The 18,589-nt window shown below is 45.1% G+C and overlaps 1 protein-coding gene and 1 long non-coding RNA gene across 4 annotated transcripts in view; one reads left to right on the plus strand and one right to left on the minus strand.

Moving 5' to 3' along the window:
• The window catches only part of ATXN10 (ataxin 10), a 67,677-nt gene extending 61,555 nt beyond the window's left edge, over positions 1-6,122 (minus strand). The window contains exons 1-3 of one of the 3 annotated variants that reach the window (XM_064654040.1): positions 6,012-6,122; positions 3,757-3,948; positions 2,248-2,330 (exon numbers count right to left, since the gene is read on the minus strand). In XM_064654040.1, coding sequence (XP_064510110.1) covers positions 2,248-2,330; positions 3,757-3,948; positions 6,012-6,100 — 364 coding nt within the window. In that variant the 5' untranslated portion in view covers positions 6,101-6,122. Of the gene's footprint in view, positions 1-2,247; positions 2,331-3,756; positions 3,949-4,984; positions 5,907-6,011 lie in introns of those variants that run through there. The other 2 variants (XM_064654041.1, XM_064654039.1) reach the window with 2 other exon arrangements.
• A 137-nt stretch (positions 6,123-6,259) lies between these two features.
• LOC135415237 (uncharacterized) lies at positions 6,260-9,426 on the plus strand. The gene is made up of 2 exons (XR_010431025.1): positions 6,260-7,090; positions 8,981-9,426. It is a non-coding gene; the product is annotated as an uncharacterized LOC135415237 (long non-coding RNA).
• The last annotated feature ends 9,163 nt before the right edge of the window (positions 9,427-18,589 follow it).

The following is an 18,589-nucleotide window of genomic DNA, read 5'->3' on the forward strand; positions in this document are numbered from 1 at the left end:
TGCAATACAGCACTGCCTCTTTCTCCTTTTAGTTTGTTGCTGTGGAAGCAACATGAAGGTACTTTAACAAACCTAAGGATTTAAACAGGCACCAAGAGGGATCACCCAGTCCAAGCAGCCATCTGAGGGAGGAAATAGGACACATACCCAAGGGAACACCTTGAAATATTCCACTTTACACCTAATTATCTGCTAGAACAAAATACACATGCTACTCTAGCCCCATGACCTGATTCCCTACATGAAACATGAGGGGAATCACGAAGCAGAATTACAGTTAATAAGCCCAGTGCCATTTACTGATTTCATGGGTTTCTTTTGTTTCAGCAGTGCCATCCAAGCCCAACTGAGCGATTTGCTTCGCTTCTGACACCACGACTGATAATCCACAGCCAAATTGAACTGTTCCCTTCCCAGGCACCCCCTGCAGCAGGAGCTGCTGCTCCAGGCACCAGCTTCATTTCCACTTAGAACAAAGTTCATCAGATCACTCAGCAAGGAATTAGCAACACTTGCTTGTCTAGAATTTTTGTGCTGTTGTGCTGAGACACAGGGAATACATGAGCCATGTTCTTCACTGAGGTTCCCCAACAGTATCAGATGAGCCACCTATCCTGGGTCCATACAGCAAACTTTAGTTCCAACTCCAAGGTGTTTGCTGAATGGCTACATCGAGTAGCAGTCCCAGAACAACTCTGACTGAAACACTGTTAGAAACTGGTCAATGCCACCCTTGTGTTCATGGTGACAAACAGATGGTACACCAGCCTGTGGTTAGGAAAAGGAACCTGAAGCAGATAACCAAATTACTGGGTTCCATCCCTCCTTTTTTTCCTCAGCAAGATCCCCTGCTGGTTCTTCAGCCCCCAGAGCAGAGACCAGCACACGTGTGACAGTCCAGCAAGGAGGGGACAAAGGAGGGGACAGCAGCAATGAGACTATGGGGGAAACCTCAGGCCATGCCTGTACCCAACAAGGGGCACATCCTCCTCCTCCTGCAGCTGCTGGGCAGCCCCTCTGAGCCCACCTCCCCAGGACAGCTTTGGGAACCCTCTGCTGTCCAAGGCCCCAGCAGGGACAGTGTCAGGCTGGACAAAAGCAGCATTTCAGCTCCCAACACTTTTATCTCACTGGTCTACAGAGGGGTTCCCAGTCCTCCCTGTGACATGGCTTGAAAGTCACTCCTGGGTGCCATCAGTTCCTCCCTTCTTGGCCCTCGAGCAAGCCCTCTTTTTGTCACCCACAGGGCTTACAGTTCTGGCCCTCCCACCCTGAAGGGCCATGCTGGCACCACTGCTCCTTCCCTGGCAGCAATGGGGGCAGGAGTGACCTTGGCTCAAGCACAAACCCTCACGTGCCTCGAAGGCTTCATTTGAGCCAAGCTGAGCAGCAAAAGAAAGCCCAGTGTTCTGGACCTGGCTACTCCCCCCCAGCTTCACAAAGGTGTTTGAGGGGCAGGGACTCAGGACAGTTGTTTCACTTGCTTCCACACAATGATACAGAAGCAGCAGCGGGAACCCAGGGAAAACCTCATCCAAGGAATGGGAGTGAAAAGAAATAAAGGTAGAGAGACAAACCAGATGTTCCTCATCACTCTCTGAAAAAGCCTTAATCCAGTGAAATGAGTTTGGGAGAAATCAGTAGCAATAACTACCACTAGGGAGGAAGGGCTCTGGAGTCACATTTTCCCTTCACTGCATAGAAAGAAAAAATTCACCCACTAAGGAAACATGAACACTACTCAGATCAGCACCTAATTCTTGGCAGGTATCATCCTGACTGGCCAGCAAGCACTGTGCACAAAGGAAAATTTAAAAATCAGTTTTAAAAAGTCACAGCTGCAATCTGATTCCTGGAATCAGACAAGTTATTTCAAGTATCATCAAAAAAAATAATTTCACTACATTTGCACATGGAATAAAAAGACAGTAAAATGGCAGAACATGTTTTGAAGGGAGGTACTACAGGAGCTTTTCATTTTTGCAATCCAGATATCCTGGTTCATTTCAGAGTTTCCACATATCTTTAACAATCTACAGGGAACAGTTCATGGAAAATACAACTGGACTAGACATGAGGCCAAGATTTTTTTCAAGCAATGTAAGAGAGACTCCCCCCTCATTCTTAACTACAACTAAAGAAACAATTCACCTTTATCAAACAAACACAGCAGTAAAGGGACATTGCACCTCCCACACAAAAAAAATACAGTGCAGGCTATAGCTTTAAAAAAATCCCAGGCCTTACCAGGCAATAACAATTCTTCTTTGACTTGCATTCCATGAAGCAATTTGATCAAATGGACAGATGTAGAGATGAGACCCAAGTTCCTATTATTAAATTCCGAAAAAAAAATAATAATTTGCTTGATATGAAATACAATTGAGTAAAATTAAAAGGCTTTTCACCAAAGTTAACAGCAAACCTTAAGCCTCTTCAGGATCTCCAAAATAAAAACCAGTTTCTCCTACTTTACTGCCTATCAGCAGCCACATTATTGCCATCAGAAGCAAATCAAAGGGGCTTAGAGCATCAGCCTGCATTCTAACAATTCTGGACACAGTACCTTCAGAGCTAAGTACCCTTTCCTCTCTTTTTGCTATTCTTCTAATCAGATGTTAAAAAATAGCAAATTATTCCTGTAATTTGAACAGCTTTACTTGTGTAAAAGCATCCAGGGAAAGAGTCACGTACATTCCTCTCTAATAAACTTGGAGGATTTTCAATGCCAACAAAGCAGTTTGTGACACCATCAAAAACCAAGGGGGCCAGCTCCAAGGGAACCTTACACAACTCTCAGAGGGAAGCAGAGAAGGTCAAGTAACCATTTATCCTTCCTCCTTTGAGGAGGAAAATCATAGGTGCCACCTCAGAATGGTCTGAGTTGCAACTTTTGTGGCATTGACAAAACTCTGCCCCAGCACAGAAGCTACGACTTGGTCCCAGGGCAAAATTACATTTAGTTCAATAAATCAAATTTGACAAGTCCCAAGAGGCCAAATTTGCAGACTGTACTCCACAGTAAGTCTTTGTGACCCACAAGAAACTTGTAACAGGCCTTTGGGTTTTTTTTTTTGGTCAGTTGGTTTGAGGTTCTTGGGCAGGATTGGGGCAGGGAGAGTGTTGCTGTTTTGTTGGGTTTTTAAAAAACAGCAGCCAGACTACCAGGTTTTCACTAACTACAGCTCCTTGTGTCCCAAGCATCCCTTCAATGCTGCAAGAGACACAGGCAAAAATAAGAGAGGCTAAATAACTTAAGGAGCCAGATTGACTTTTCTTTCATTAATATCAGTTTGCCTGGGCATGTATCAGGGTTAATATGCACAAGTTCTACATGCTTTCCTTTGCCATGAGGGCCAGACAGATCTAAATGTACCTTAAAAGACATACTACTTCTGTAACTGATAATTATGACTATTTACTCATTCATTATGTTATCCAAAAAATGGAAGAAAGAGAAAAAAATGGGTATTTATACAGTCAGGCTTCCAACAGGCTTATAGCATTTGCATCATCAACTTGTATTAAGGACCCAGACACTTGTTCCATTATTCAGCAGGGCCCCAAACTCTGACCTACAAATAGCTCAGCTGTTTTTGTTTCTTGCATATTTGATTTCAAGTGATTGTATCCATCAGAAAATGCCAGTTAATAAATCAACCAACACAGCAGAGTAAAACAACAATCTCTGTATGAAAGCACACAAACATCAGGTGGTGGTAATTTTTCGTGGGCTAAACCAGCTGCTGACTGTACCTCAGGAGGTGCTGGTTCCTGGCACACTGCACACAGGCATTCCTCAGGCACCTGAAGCACTCAGCCACGAGCAGCAGGCAGGTGTCCACCTCTGCCAGCCCACAGGAGTCCCTGCAGCTCTGCTCAATGGCACGGGAGGCACTGCTCAGGATTTCCAGGAGGTCTTGAAATACACTTTCTTCTGCCACTTCTCTGAAATAAATAAATTTGCGGTGAAAGAGAGGAAAAAATGCCCTGCTGCCAAAAAGCCTCTGGCAATGACACTTCCCACTGTAAACCCAAAGACGTTTCTGCAACAATCTTTAACTATGCACAGTATACAAAGTCTTTCAAGTAGGAAGAGCAAAAGACACCACACAATCCTCCCACCAGCCTTTTCAGAAAAGGGGCTGTAGGAGAGTTTTGTTCCCTTAGTATTCCCCACGACTTTTCAACAGATCTTTGGAATCTTAGGGAAAAGGAAAAAGTCTCCCCAGTGCACAGGGCTGCCTTGTTTATGTATGACAGTGCATGTTGCTTTAAGAGAAGGTGCTCTAATTAATTAACACAGTTCAGGTGTCCCACGTTAGATCACAGAATCATGAACATCCTGAGTTGGAAGGCACCCACAAGGATCATCAACTTGAATGGAGATGAGTTAAACACATGACACACATTGCTAACTCTGATATCACCTGCTGGTGAAGAGGAGCCACACCTGAGTTCATGGCATTGCTAAAGGAAGTTCAATCAACTTGCTCATCCAATCCTTCTGACCAGGGTCAGCAAAGGAAATCCAGGTGTAGCCTCCCTGAACCTTAAAGAGACTTGTTGTGTACTCAAGATCAAACAGAAGAAAGTGAAATGAGATCAAATGTAAAGTAGCATTAAATAAAATGCTCACACAGAAAACTCTCCCTGAAGAAGAATTTAAGACCTTCTTGATCAAACACTTGTATATTATACAGTATTACCTGTGTTCTGCTGCTCACTCAAATGTCTAAACAGAGAATTAGAAATTCTGCCTCCTCTTTCATAAGTGATCACATCCATAAATCAAACCACAGAATCACTGAGGTTGGAAAAAACCCTTAAGATCGAGTCCAACATTAACCAAACACTGCCAACTCCATCATGTCCACGCACATCCTATCCATAATCCCTTGGACATGTCTGGAGACAGCATCTCCCACCTCTGCTGCTGTTGTGTTTTCTTTCCTGGACTGAACAAAACTCACTCTTTACTCACTGTTCACATTTTCTAAGTCCCTTGTAAGACCTTTTGCTCCAACAGTGACACTGCTTTGTTTGTCTACATCTTACTGACAGCACAGTGCATCCAGCATTGAGGGCTGTCAGGGTGTGCAGGAAACTTACACAGAAGGGAGAGCACTTGTGCTGGAAAACACAAACTAGCATACATTTATATCCCTAAATTACTACAACATTAGGTTTCAGATCCCCAGGGAGTGTGTATTTCATTCTGCAGCCTCAGAGTTGATCAAGAGCAACACACTCACACATTCTCCATCTACATTAAAACATTAAAAAACCCACCACAGCATCACAGAGGGTTATGGAGGGGCGGGGGGGGTAACTACATTTTACAGTGGTGCAATACTGGGGGGGAAATACCAAAGTGGCACAACAAAGACCAAAACCAGAGCTGGCCTTCAGCCATGAAGAAAACAGTGGAGCTTACATCACCAGAAAGAAGGTCTGGAATTTGGTTTTGTTTCAGGACATAAGAAGATATATTCGTGGAACCTGAACCTTCCAACTCGCAGGAGCGGTGCAGCTCCTGCCGCTTCCTGACATGCCAAAGCACTGCTCCGTGGCTGGGGCACCGCGTCCCCGTGGGAAACGCGTCCCGGGACACGTGTTTCTGGCAGAGGAGCCCCCGGGCGGCCCAAACACACAGAAATGTTTCCTCCATCGAGCAGAACCGTGAGCTGGGAGTTCTTAGACATGGGCACTGTTCTGAAATGGCAAAACGCTCAGTCCGCTGCAGTTTCCTTCCTATCGGCCTACACCACGTGCTGGGCTATCGCACGGAGCTGACCCGCTTCGGCCCCGCTGCCCAGGACAGGACCCGGCGGTCGGAGCGGGCCGTGCGAGCGCTCGGCCCGGCCCGGGGGCAGCCGGGGCTGTGCGGGTGTTCCGCGGCGGAGGGTCCAGCGGGCACCGAGCGCCCCTTGCCCGGCTGCGCGCAGGGCCGGGCCGGGCCGGGCCGGGCCGGGGACCCTCCGCCGGCGCCGCCGCGCCCCCCCCGCTACCTGCGCCGCGCCTCCCGGAGCTGCCCCGACAGCGCCCGCACGCTCTCCAGGCGGGCCGAGCACAGCGACACGGCTCCGGCCGCCGCCATCGCCAAGGCCCAGCCCCGCTCCGCCCCCTGATATGGCCCGGGCCGGCCCCGCTCCGCCCCTGCCCAGGCCCGGGCCGCTCCGGCCACACTCCGCCCCTCCATGGCCGGGCCCGGCCCCGCCCCGCCCCTGCCAGGGCCCCGCCCCCGCCGTGAGGGCCGATGGCGGCGGTGCCGCCCCGCCGGGCGGGAGGTGGCGCGCGCGGTTCCGGCGGCAAAATGGCCTCTGAGCGAACACTGAGGCACATCTGAAAATACATAAATTACGCGAATAGTTACATCTCGCTTAGTGTCTAAAGTTGTCCCGCCCATGGGTGGGACTAAACGAGGGGCTGGGCTCGCTGCTGCTGCGGGCTCCCTTCCAGCTCGGCCTGTTCTGTAATTCTGTGATCTTTAAGCTCTCTTCCCACCCAATCCATTCTTGTGATTCTACGACATTAATTTTTTTTCGGTGTTAAAATATTAGCCAGCAGCAACAACAAAAAAGTTACATTTTCAATGTGTAATATTTGTTTCTCAAAAATACAGTTCAGCTTGTTCTAAACATGAGTATGAAAAGTTAACTTATATACATGTAGGAAAAAAAAAAAAAACAAGCCTCCCAGGGATAAAAAGACTTAATTGTGGCCAAACACTATTACTCATAGGTGTTGTACCTCGAGCTCATCTGATCTGTCCAATTCTGTGAACGCAGGCAGATCACTTAAAAATCCAGCTTTTTCCCCAAAGAGCTTACAGTCTAAATAACATTTATTTTTCTCAGCAGAGACTTAGAGGACTGCAAGAAGGGGGAAAAAAAAAATCCACCTAGAGAAAATTATTCCATCTGAAAATAAAACTATGTAGAATTTATTTTTAAGAATTCTCCACCAAATTAGAAGGTAGACCAGACTCTTGAGGCAGTGGTGTTTGAATCTGGACACACAGAAAGATCCATCCCAGCGGAGACTCTGGAAGACAGAGCAAATGCTGGCTCTGCAGGAAGCGAAGCAGGTCAAAGGCTGTGAATCCTTCCCATCTCAAATGCTAAGACATGGCCACTCATCATCACAACGTGTATATTGGCATTTACTGGGGGCAACTTCCATCAAAAGATAAAATTTGGGCTCTGGAAAAAGTTACTTTGCAGTAAAGAGCAAATCCCACTGCATGTTCTATTTCCGGCATAAATATTAGTTTTCCGACTCTTATTTGGGGTCTGTGTTAAATTAAGTATGACTTGGGCCACAGAGCTTTGAAGCTGTAGACCAAATGCTTTTATTTTTGTTATAGTATTTAATATGATCCAGTGAAATTGGTTGATGCACTTGGAGAAATGCTTTTGATTAGCCTTTGTTGTTGAGCAGTGAGCCCCTACCCTCATGCCAGCCCTCAGCTTCAGGCTTACACTGGGCAAAACACAGCCCTTTTTCAGGAATTCTGAACACCTGGATTAAGATGAGGAAGAGCAGATCTGAGAGGAGGTAGCACCATCTTTTCAACCACCAGAGGTGGAACACAAACCAGCTTTTAAGTTTTTTGGATGCTTTCAATAGCAATGAAGAATCCATATGAAATGGACACTGCAGACTGTCTTAAACCCAAGAATAGCTATTGCAGTCCAAAGCCAACTCCAGAGATTATTTGGCTTCAGATGAGATGTTACACGTGTGTCTGAGGGCCATAGAAGAGCAGTTGCATTTGATGCTGGGGTGTGTATGTGTCACCCCTTTGTTATGGATGCAGCCTGGGCCAGTGGAAGGTGTCCCTGCCCAAGGCAGGGGTGTGGAATCCAAACCATTCCATGATTCTGCGATTGACACTAATATATGGTTTAACACTGCTACAGGGAAAAAAAATTGGCTACCAGAGTTTAATTTCTGCAGGAAAGGACAGGGATGGTCCAGGCCATACACAAAGCCAGGAAGGACATCCCTCTCCACAAGGCAGGCTGCTCTGGACACCAATCATGGGACTAAAGGAAAAAAGATGGATGTGGGGAGGTGGCAGCAAGCAGTGGGCTTATGGAAAGGGATCAGGCTGCCTAGACAGGATATCTGAAATAAGTTCCAAGCATCTTGTTTAAGGTTTTGTGGGAAAGGAGGAGCCTCAAGGAGGACTGTGAAGGTGACAGTGTGCCTTTACTCGTCTCCTCTTGTGACCCTTTTCACTATCCAGTGTCATTTTAAGTCCTAGACTCCCATGAGCAGTGCTAAATTTGAGAATTGTACCATATAATATGGATTTCCCATACAAATACAATCAGATCTCATCTCTCACGTGAAAATCTTGGCTTTTCCTGTGTTTTGATAGCAGCAACAGTTTTTTCTGGACTTCAGCAGTCCAGACAACTGAGCATCCAAAAGCTTGCTATTAAGCCAGTGTGCATAAATCACCCCTGTGCTCTCTGCTGAGCTCACCAGGCTTTTGTGCATCCCTGGAGCCACTCTGGGCCACAGGACAGGGAGTTGGAGCAGACTCACTGCTTTTCCACACATTGTGGAGTCACTCCCCCCATGCACATAAAACCTGCTGCAACTGCATCACATTTGCAGGGCTGCACATGGGACACTTACTTTTTCGGGCTGCAACAGCCACTGTGAGCAAAATCCCCCAAAATCCTTCATACAGGCCTGAAAATATTATCCTGCTTCTGTTGCTTGGGAAATTTAATCCACCTGCTGTCCAGCCCACTTCCTTGAGAGGTTTTATAAAGATACCACTTGAGAGATGGGATTACTTTCTGAAATTATGTGTTCTTCCCAGAAAATAAAAATAAATATCCCCACGAGGAAGCAGAAAGAGCCCAAAAGCTCCTCACCACCTTGTTGCTGTCGGGGAGTAAGAAGGCATGTGCTTGAATATTTTTGAGGAACTCAGGAGTTATGTATTCTTCCCTAATAGATGTGTCAAGCCTGGCCCCTTTGGAATGGAGGAGCAAAGGGAAATGCCCCCAGGGAATCCCGTGTTACTCAGCCCTGCTCCCATTTATCAGCAGTGCTGGACCTTGTCAATGCTGAGAAATTTGCTGAAGGGAGAAGACTAGAGCTCAAAAGAGTGAAGGACAAGAAAAACCAACATAGTGACTCAGGGTATCTCCTATTTTGAGTTACTGCTGGCGATTGGAAGTGGAGAACTGTAGCTGTGATCCTGCCCGTGCTCCTCACTGTGCCACAGGGATTAAACTCCTCCAGCACTGTCAGCAGCCTGACATCTAGTGGAGGCGAACAGTGGGCAGCAGAACCCAGCCCGACACCATCCGGCTGCAGGGGTCATTGATCCACTGCAGGTGTGGAGTTCATTGCATTTATTATTCCCGTTTGTGAGATATAAAATAGTGAGTTAATCTACTTGTCTTTATCGTGCACTAAATACACGGGAGATGGGTCCCTTCCGACTCAGGATAGTCACAAGGATCCTGAATGACAATAAACCAAGACTTTAGAAGGTTTTCTGCACCTACAATACTTGTTCAGCAGATAAGCTTTGTAGGATGAGTGCAACGGGCCTGAGATTGGTATCTTCATGTCAAGAAACAAATACCTACAACGTTTGCTTTTGCAGCATCTCTGAAAGCCAGTCTTATGTCACCTTAGGAAATAATATTTGGGAAGATGCTATTGGTAACTAGAAGTCGCCACATCGTCTCTAAGGACAAAATATACCCGGTTGTTAGGCTGACAGATACAGATCTGAGAAATAAAGGGTTAAATTTCAATTTTTTAGAATCCCTTTCTTTAAGTCTCTGTTGATTTTTGCAGCTGTAAGAAAAGTTTAAATATGAGAAAAGGGTGTTGGAAATTGTGAGCATTCATTTTAATATAATCCTACGAAGCTCGTGAAGTTCTAGTTAAAAATGTCATAACTCATTTTCTTAGAATTGTCCTATACCAGCTTAATATTCCTTTGAAAGACACATGCAACCTAAACTTTAAAAAAAAGGAAGAAATATTGCTATTAAAATAATATCTCTAGAAGGTTTCAGAAGATTCATGGATATGGGGATATTTTACTGCCTTTTAATTTCATAACCTTAACGCACTGAAGAAATATCTGATGAAACCTTTCTGTCATACCTGTGGATCTGAAAAAAAAGAAAATTATGTTTCTTTTAAACCAGTATGTAAAGTCTGGCCAAAAAAATAATCTAATTATGTATTTGAAGGAAACTTTTATCCATTTGTGTTTTATATGACTTTTTCCCACAAGGTCATGTCAATAGACTAAAGTGATAGATTATTAATTTTTTTAAACCAACATCTTCAATACCTTAATCAGCCACAAATATAAATGAAATTATATACTTTCTTCCTGCATTTGCTGATTATGAGATTCAGCCTCTGCAGAAGTCACTATTTGTATTTGTATGACAGGCTTCTAAATTTAAAATTCCCACACTCTTTAATGACTGAGAATAAGAGTGCTTTGGAGCTATAAGTATCCCAGCTCCCCTGGATATAGAAGCAGATTTTGAAGGAGGGGGGTGTCCATCTGTTCACCTGGGCAATGTCCTCCCAAAGCCCCAAACTCCTCCAAGCCCAACCAGCCCTGTGTCCCCTCTGTGTGCCACACATCACCCTCCTGCCAGATCTGAGCTCCGTGGGTCCCCTCAGCCTCCCCCAGAACTCACCAGCCTGGGTGTGCCTCAGGAACACAGCATCCAGTTACTGCTACACATTAATAATTAAAATATTAACTCTTAGCGCCCTGCACACACAGACATGTTCAGGACACTGCCGGGGAAGGGCGGGCCTGCTTTTGGTCTGAGCAAGTGCTGATATTCACAGAACACAAATACTGGTTTCACCGGACTGGGGAAACCAGGAGAAAACCCAGCGCTGGGTCAGGGGTGGAGCCTCGGGTGGCAGGAACTGGGACTGGGATCTGACTTCTCTCTTCCCCCTTCTCCTCGCCCATCATTTTTGTTACCCAAGACTCGGCACTGTCGCATCCAGCGGGAAAAATGTGGAGTCACTTGATAAATCAAAAGCAGGTAACAGAGCCAGTTTTTTCCAGCAGAAGGCAAAGCTTTGTAGGACCATCACGTTAGACACAGTCTGAGCCCGGCGTGCACCTTCATTCCTGAAGCAAGGAGTGCCTCTGCCGAGGAATCTGTTATAAATCACATTTTTAGTGAGACTGGCAAAGCCGCATAACTCTGGCCTCGGGGAATCTGTCTAATTTGTCAGCTAAAATTCAGCCTCCCGATAGAAAACTAGTCCATTCATGCTCCGTGAAGGCTAATTAGCCATGGAAGGAATCTGCTCAGGGAGCTGTCAGCAGCGGTGTGCTGTGGCACCCTCCTGGGGCTGGGAGCTTCCCGGGGAAGGTGGGCAGAGCTCCCGCTCCTCCCGTGCCGAGCCTCAGCCCTGCAGCCACCGTGCCCATCTCTCCTGCACGCCTGCACTGTCACGGGGATGCCCTAAGACAAGTGTCCCGGTGGGATGGCTTTGCAGGGAAACCCCTTGCCCCCAGCAGCAGGCTGCCCTCTGTGCCTGGAAGTGGCAGGATTGTCAAAAAGAGGCGGGATTTGCAAGAAAAGGGGTGTTTGGTCGGACCATCGGCACGGCTGCAGAAGCCAGGGGGGTTCTTGGCACCCACGTCCTTCAGCCCAGCAAAGGAAGCTGCTTACAAACTCACTGTCCCTTACGTGTCCAGGCAGAAGACACACAAATAGCATACAGCAAATAGGAGCCTCCAAAAATAATACTGGGAAGAAACACCCCTTAAATTCTTATGAACTTGTTTCTTATAATCATTATAATCATATGATTATAATCCTAATCATATAATCATGCATTGTGAACTGCAAAAACTCCAGCATTGAATAAATTTTCACAAATCTAACATCTCTTATTTCAGAGGAGAACTGAGTTTCCTTACTGGACTAATGAAAGTAGTTACAAAGCTTTTCTAACTACAAATCAGAGTTTAATTCCCTTCCATAATGTTCAGCGTGCAGTATGTTGTTTTTCTTCTGGGATGTTATCCTCTCTCGTTTGTCCCAAACTTCAATGGGCAAAGCACCTCTGTAGCTCTCTTCCAGCTCAGTGACATTTTTAAATGACCATGTTTTGTGCTACTAAATATGTAGCCCAGACCTACAGTATGTCCCTGGGATAGCAATGAAAATGGGAAGAGATTTTTGAATAGTTGTTGATTGTTGGGGAAAAAAGTGCTCATTCACAGTTACTAGCAACCATTAACAACCAGAGGTTTAGTACCTGTCAAGGCCAGGTTGTGGTCCTGTAAGAAATCTCTTTGTTTGGCTGTTTAACTTACTTTAGCAGTCTTTTGTCATACAGTTATGAACAGGTCTCCTGGACTGAGCCAATTGTATAAAATAAGGAAAACAGGTATGAACAAGAAGAGAATTGCTTGGATAACAGATATGTCCAGCCCAAACCTCTCTGTAGCCACTTTTTCATCTATTATAGGAAAACTAAGTTGAAAAATACTGTTACCAAAAGCTGTTTGCTGGAATTAAAAGTATAAAGCAGAATGACCAGGAGAGCCTGACTTCAGAGGGTGCTGAGTGCAAGTTTGCAAGAAACTGAGCAGTCCTGGGATGATTATCAACCTTGAAATAATGCCCTTGTTTAAGTTTCTTGATGTACCAAGGCCCTTCTGTCCTGTTTGACTCCATCAAGTCTGTGTGTTTGTTCTGTTAGATGGCATCAATAACCAGTCTCTTCTCAGAGTGCTGTGTAGAAAAGGGGGCATAATTGTCTGAAAAGAGGCCTGGTAAGTGTTTGCTTTTAAATCAAAGAACACTTTTGAAATATTAAATAAAGAGGGACTACAATATATAAGTCACTCCAACCCATCTCAAAAATACTGACACACATTAATGATTTACTTTGGGCTCATACATCTATTTGCTTTTGCATTCAAAACACTGCATTGTTACCTTGGTAACCCCAATATCTCACAGAATTTAGCTTATTCTCCATCTAAAGTACACCCTCTTGAGGAAATTCATACAGGTTCTCACGAGAGCACTTTTCCCTTTTTCCCCCCTTGTTTGTAAAGGAAGAAATAATGACTGTTTTTGTCGTGAATGGGCCACTTTTGTCTTTTCTTCCTCCCCTCTCCCATCCCATTAATGACAGCTGAGTTTTAAACACGACATACATTCAGCCTGTGTTCACTGTTTAACAATGATCCCAGTCTTGAATGAGTTGGGTGGCTCTGCTCCCATACTGATATGCTGCAAAGGCCCTTTCTAAGGAATTCCTCTCCTTGTTTGGGAGGATACCTTCACTCTCAGCAGTCTGTCCTCTCACATGTGCTCCTCTACAGCAGAGCAGGAGGTGGGGGCTGCGGGAACAAGGGGCAGGGACGGGAGAGGGCAGGGTGGGATAACTGGCATTGCCACCTTCCCACAAAGCCTGACAGGGCAGGTGATCCTGGGGAGGGAAGTCAGAGCTGGAAAGGAAGATAAACTTTGCCGTTTGTGCTGTGACACAGCCCAGAGCTATAGCAAACCCAAACTAGACCTCAAGCAAGCAGCTCCTGAACCAGAAAATGCCATCCACGTCCCTCCTGTCCCCTCCTGGCACAGGGCACCATGGGGCTGCCACACCTCTCTGAGCACAGGCCAGAAAGATGCCAGTCAGTGGAGAGCTCTGGAGAGTTACACCCAGGGGAAAACGAGCCTGAGAAGGGGTGTGTGGAGGAGTCCATCCCCTGGGCAGGGACAGCACAGCCACAGCCACACGCTCCCTCTGCAGAAACAGCAACAACCTCGCACCCAACCTGTGGGCTACAGGACAAATCAATTCTTGTTCCAGATGCTGATTTTAATAATGAAGAAGATTTATTCAGACTGGTGCAGAAGAAATGCAAGAGGTAAATGCAAGCTTAAAGCTACAGAAGAGTTTCAAAGCTTGTTACTCAACATTATTTACTTGCTGTGTAATCTCTTCTCATCACTCATTGACCACTGGCAAACAAAGCTCTGAGCTGACAGCAGCTTCCAACTTTTCTTCCTCAAGCCCTGATTCTCAAAAATACCTTCTTTTTGAAGTTATATTTCAACCTCTACAGACACTCTGTCCAAAAATCTCTCCTAAAAGCACCATCCTGCCTGTCTTTTGCATTTAAGAAATTCACAGAGGAGCTCACAGTAAGTCAGGCAGGGAGATTATTTTTTCTTAACAAGACTAAAGAAGAAAAAAATTCCAAAGGGAGTGAAGCCAACCTGCTTATAGAAAGAAAAGAAGCCTCTTTTCTTGATTTTTTTTCTCTTTGATTTATAAAAACATCTTGTTAATCCCTGCAGGGTTTCTGAGAGGAAAAATGTCCGAGACCCCTACACAGCAATATAAGTTAGATACATGTGAAGAAGAAAAGATTGACTGATTTAATGATTAAACAAAAAGAGGAGGTATAAATGACTGAGGAATCTATCAGGGAAACATATTAACTGCAGTTTCCTGATCTGTCTACCTTTGCATTCTTAATAATTCACTTGGAGGACATGCTGAGGTGAGTGTCTCAGCTCTTCCTAACCTTAAACATCGAGAGGTTTTATCCATTTCAACCACAGAAAACCCCCATCAGACTGTATCCAGTTTGTTACAGTTAATAAATCTGACTCAATACTGATGAAAGTATTTTGGATTATGTCATCTTTATATATTTTTTAAATTTAGATGAAATAAAGTGTTTTTCAGATTTATTTTTTTTACAAAAACAGTGGGTTTTTTTCTTTCTAGGCAAATTTCCCTGAAATTGTCCCGGTTTTGAAGTGAGGATAAAAGATGTTTACAAGCATTTAAATGTGAAAGAGGAAAGAAAAGTTTATTAAGAGATTTGCAGCATTTAGATAAAACAAGAGTAAATAGAGTGCATCCTAATCTGGGTAGGAATGACAACACACAACTGCTTTTATAACCACTATGTAAATACAGAACTGCAAAAACTAAGTGCCAGCAATACAGCCTTAAGGAATATTATGAAAAAAGTACTGACTGAATTTGCTGGTTTAGTGACAGAAATAACAGAGTAAATTAGTCAAATGAGTCTAATGAGCTCGAGCCATAGTATTTTTTCCTGTCACACAGAAAGGGAGGGTATTTTATAGGAGTTACCTCCAGGAGATGAACAACCTTCTGCTGAGCACAGATGGAATGTTAATGGCTTTGAAAATGAAAGTTACTTGGGCATCCAGAAGCTCCCATTGACCTCAGACAAGGATGGCTAAATCAGACATGATTCCCCTCAAACGAGGATGGCTAAATCAGACATGATTCAGCTCAAACAAGGATGGCTAAATCAGACATGATTCCCCTCAGACAAGGATGGCTAAATCAGACATGATTCCTTTTAAACAAGGATGGCTAAATCAGACATGATTCCCCTCAGACAAGGATGGCTAAATCAGACATGATTCCCCTCAGACAAGGATGGCTAAATCAGACATGATTCCCCTCAAACAAGGATGGCTAAATCAGACATGATTCCTCTCAAACAAGGATGGCTAAATCAGACATGATTCCTCTCAAACGAGGATGGCTAAATCAGACATGATTCCTCTCAAACAAGGATGGCTAAATCAGACATGATTCAGCTCAAACAAGGATGGCTGAATCAGACATGATTCACTGTCTTATGGTTCTACCTTTGCTGAGGGACATCAGTGAAAATTCTGGAAACTGAGACCCAGAATATTGCTGTTCCTTCATATGGGAAAAGCTCCTGGTGTAATTTGTGCTGTGCTCATTCTATGGGCAAACCCAGGCATTTTACCATAAATTCAGATGGATGTAAGAGGAGATGAACTCTGTGTGAGTGGAGCAGCCTCACCTCTGTGTTCTGGTTGGGAACACACTCAGTTACAAGGGACACATTATCTTCTCCTCCACGAAAGCTCAGCTGTGTTGCCTTGCAGATGACTGGAAAAGAAAGCCAAAGGACCGTTCCTGCGTGATCACTCCCATGTTCCTCCCCTCACACCCCTGCAAAAGCCGCCCCAAAAGCTGCCCGTGCAGCCCTGCCCGTGCCCAGCCCTGTGGAGGGGGCTCGTGTGCCTGTCCGGGGTGGGGAGAGGTGGGAGAGGAGGCTGGGGCTGAAGTGACAAAGGAGAAGCCTGGAGGGTGTTCTCCTCTTGCCTTATCAGTGTGGGAGCAGGGGGCTGGGGGGAGAAGGTTGTTCCTGGCTGTAGTGCACATTTCCCCAGCTCAGCTGGAGTACTCCTGCTTGTGGTTCATCCTCACAAATGCCATGTCAGGCCCTGAGCCAACACAAACACCAAGTCTGTCTTCAACATATGCAGTGAAAAAAAAACTTAGTTCCAGCTCTCTCCAGATGAGAGTGTTTGCAGCCAGGGGAGGAAATGAGGAGGGCTCTGGTTGTTGCAGCTGGGCAGTGCTGAGCTCTGCCCTCAATAGGTCCTGTTGTGGAGAGCACAGCTACTTCCCCTAAGCTGGCATGCTTTAGAGGGGATTACAATACAAATAAAAAGGTGTTCAAACACTCCAGGAGAAGACCTTGAAGGAGCATGTCTTAATTCAGTAGGAGAGCTGTGACAGGAGTGCCAGCACACCCTGTGATCCAAGGCAGATGCAGGTGCCTTATGCCCCATGCCAGTGGGAAACCTCCAGTGTTCCTTCCTGATAAACACGTGTTAACAAGACACAACATCTTTGATGATGTTTGTTTGTTTTCTCTTTAAAATATCCCCACGTTGTAAAAGTCTGCAAAACTACCTCCTCACTCTCAGGTGTTGGTAAACACATTCAAGCCCGGTATTTAAATAGGCTGAGACCTTGAAGTCTTTTTCATTTTCTTGTGCCTGGAGAGCCAGTCATGCATGAAGCAGAAATAGCATGAATAAAAAAAATTAAACAAAACAAGAACTTTGCAAGAGAGGGGGCAACTGAAATGGATCCTGTTTGATCACAGCTGAAGATATGAAGAAAAAAAAAAGAGAAGTTAACTTTGTTTGCAGGCGGTTGGTCACTAAAAATGAAATAAAACCCCAAAGATATCATAAATTAATAAATTATTCATGGTAATTAGGATGCCAAGCATAAATCCACGCAGTTTTCACTGAGAATAAAGATCCCAGGCTGGTTTCCTGGCCTGGATCCAGATAAGGTAATTACATTGTGCCTACTCAAATTTCCCCTTCAGTTCAGCCTGATGTATTTGTCTTCCTCTCTGAAAACTGTTGTCTAACAAATCTAAAATCTGCCACTTGCCTTTCAATGCTGGGAGGCTTTGGGGTTTGCTACAGGACTCTTTATACCTCTCCCCAACTAGGCTTCATATTTCTTAGCCTGATAGCACTAAAAAAACAGAGCTCAAGCCACAGCATTGCTAAGTGCTAAGATCTCTAAGATTTCCATACAATCTTACTGCCCTTGAGTGAAACTTTTAGCTGTGCCAAACCCCACCCAGTTCAGCCCAGCCTCCAAAAGCTGCTACAGGTTTTTAGCATGAGTTAGGAACCGAATTTCAGTCAGGCTTCCCTCTGCAGATACAGACATTGCATCCTGATGCTTCCCTGTGGGCTGAGTTTTGGAGAAGCTCACAAACACTTCAAAAGCACTGGAGGCTGTTCCTGCAGCTCCACCTTTTGGGAGCTGGTTGTTCCTTTACTAGAGAGGGACTTAACCTTGTATTTGTGGCTGACATCAATCCCTAAAATACAAAGAATAAAGCACCTTGGAGGTTTTGAAGATGCATTGATTCCTCCTGAAAGATCTATAATGTGTTAGGCTGGAGATACTTTTATTCTAAATAGTTTCTGAAGGCTGCCCAGTACCAGCAAGGACCCTGATTTATATCCATATTTATCATCACCATCAAAATGTTTTCTCTGGTGCTTTCTGCTTAAGATTTACTTGGAATCCTTGTGCCAGACTGGGACGTGCTCAAAGTAGACCGTGTCAAATGTGACAGCATCTGGTCCACGTGGAATTCAATATTATTCTTGTATGTTTGAGATGGATTTGTTTTCTAATCCTCCAGTTGCAGACAGGAGCCTTCATGCAGTAAAGTGCTGAGTACCCCCAGCACAGCTGGGTGATTTCTGTGCTCCAGTGGGAGGCCAAATTATCCCGTCCCTTTTTGAGAGTCCGGCACAGCAGGAGCAGGTGCTACCCTGTACTGGGGGTCTGAAGATATTTGAAACAAGCAGAAAGCAACCTGCATGCCATGAACTTCCAAAACACCTGGATCTGGACTACAGCACTAGTTCACCTCTGCTGGAAAAAGCAGGGGTGTGCTGGAGACTGAAGGCACTGATCCAGAGCCCACCAGAAGTTCTGACACATCTGCATTCCACTGGGACTTGAACCAAGTCTGCGGTGGGTTTTAAGATGAAAAGACGCTGTGGCAGCCAAGAGTGACCTTTAAGAGGAGAGAATCTCCCCAGAAAAAATATCCTCACTTGTTGGTTCCAGAACCTGGGGGGACGAGTGAAAAAACTAATAACTCGCAGATCAACAAAAAACCCTTTTTACCTCTTTTCACTCTTCCACCATGGATTAAATTGCTTTGATG

This window comes from Pseudopipra pipra, chromosome 5 (genome assembly GCF_036250125.1).
Source record: "Pseudopipra pipra isolate bDixPip1 chromosome 5, bDixPip1.hap1, whole genome shotgun sequence".
Lineage (NCBI taxonomy): Eukaryota > Metazoa > Chordata > Aves > Passeriformes > Pipridae > Pseudopipra > Pseudopipra pipra.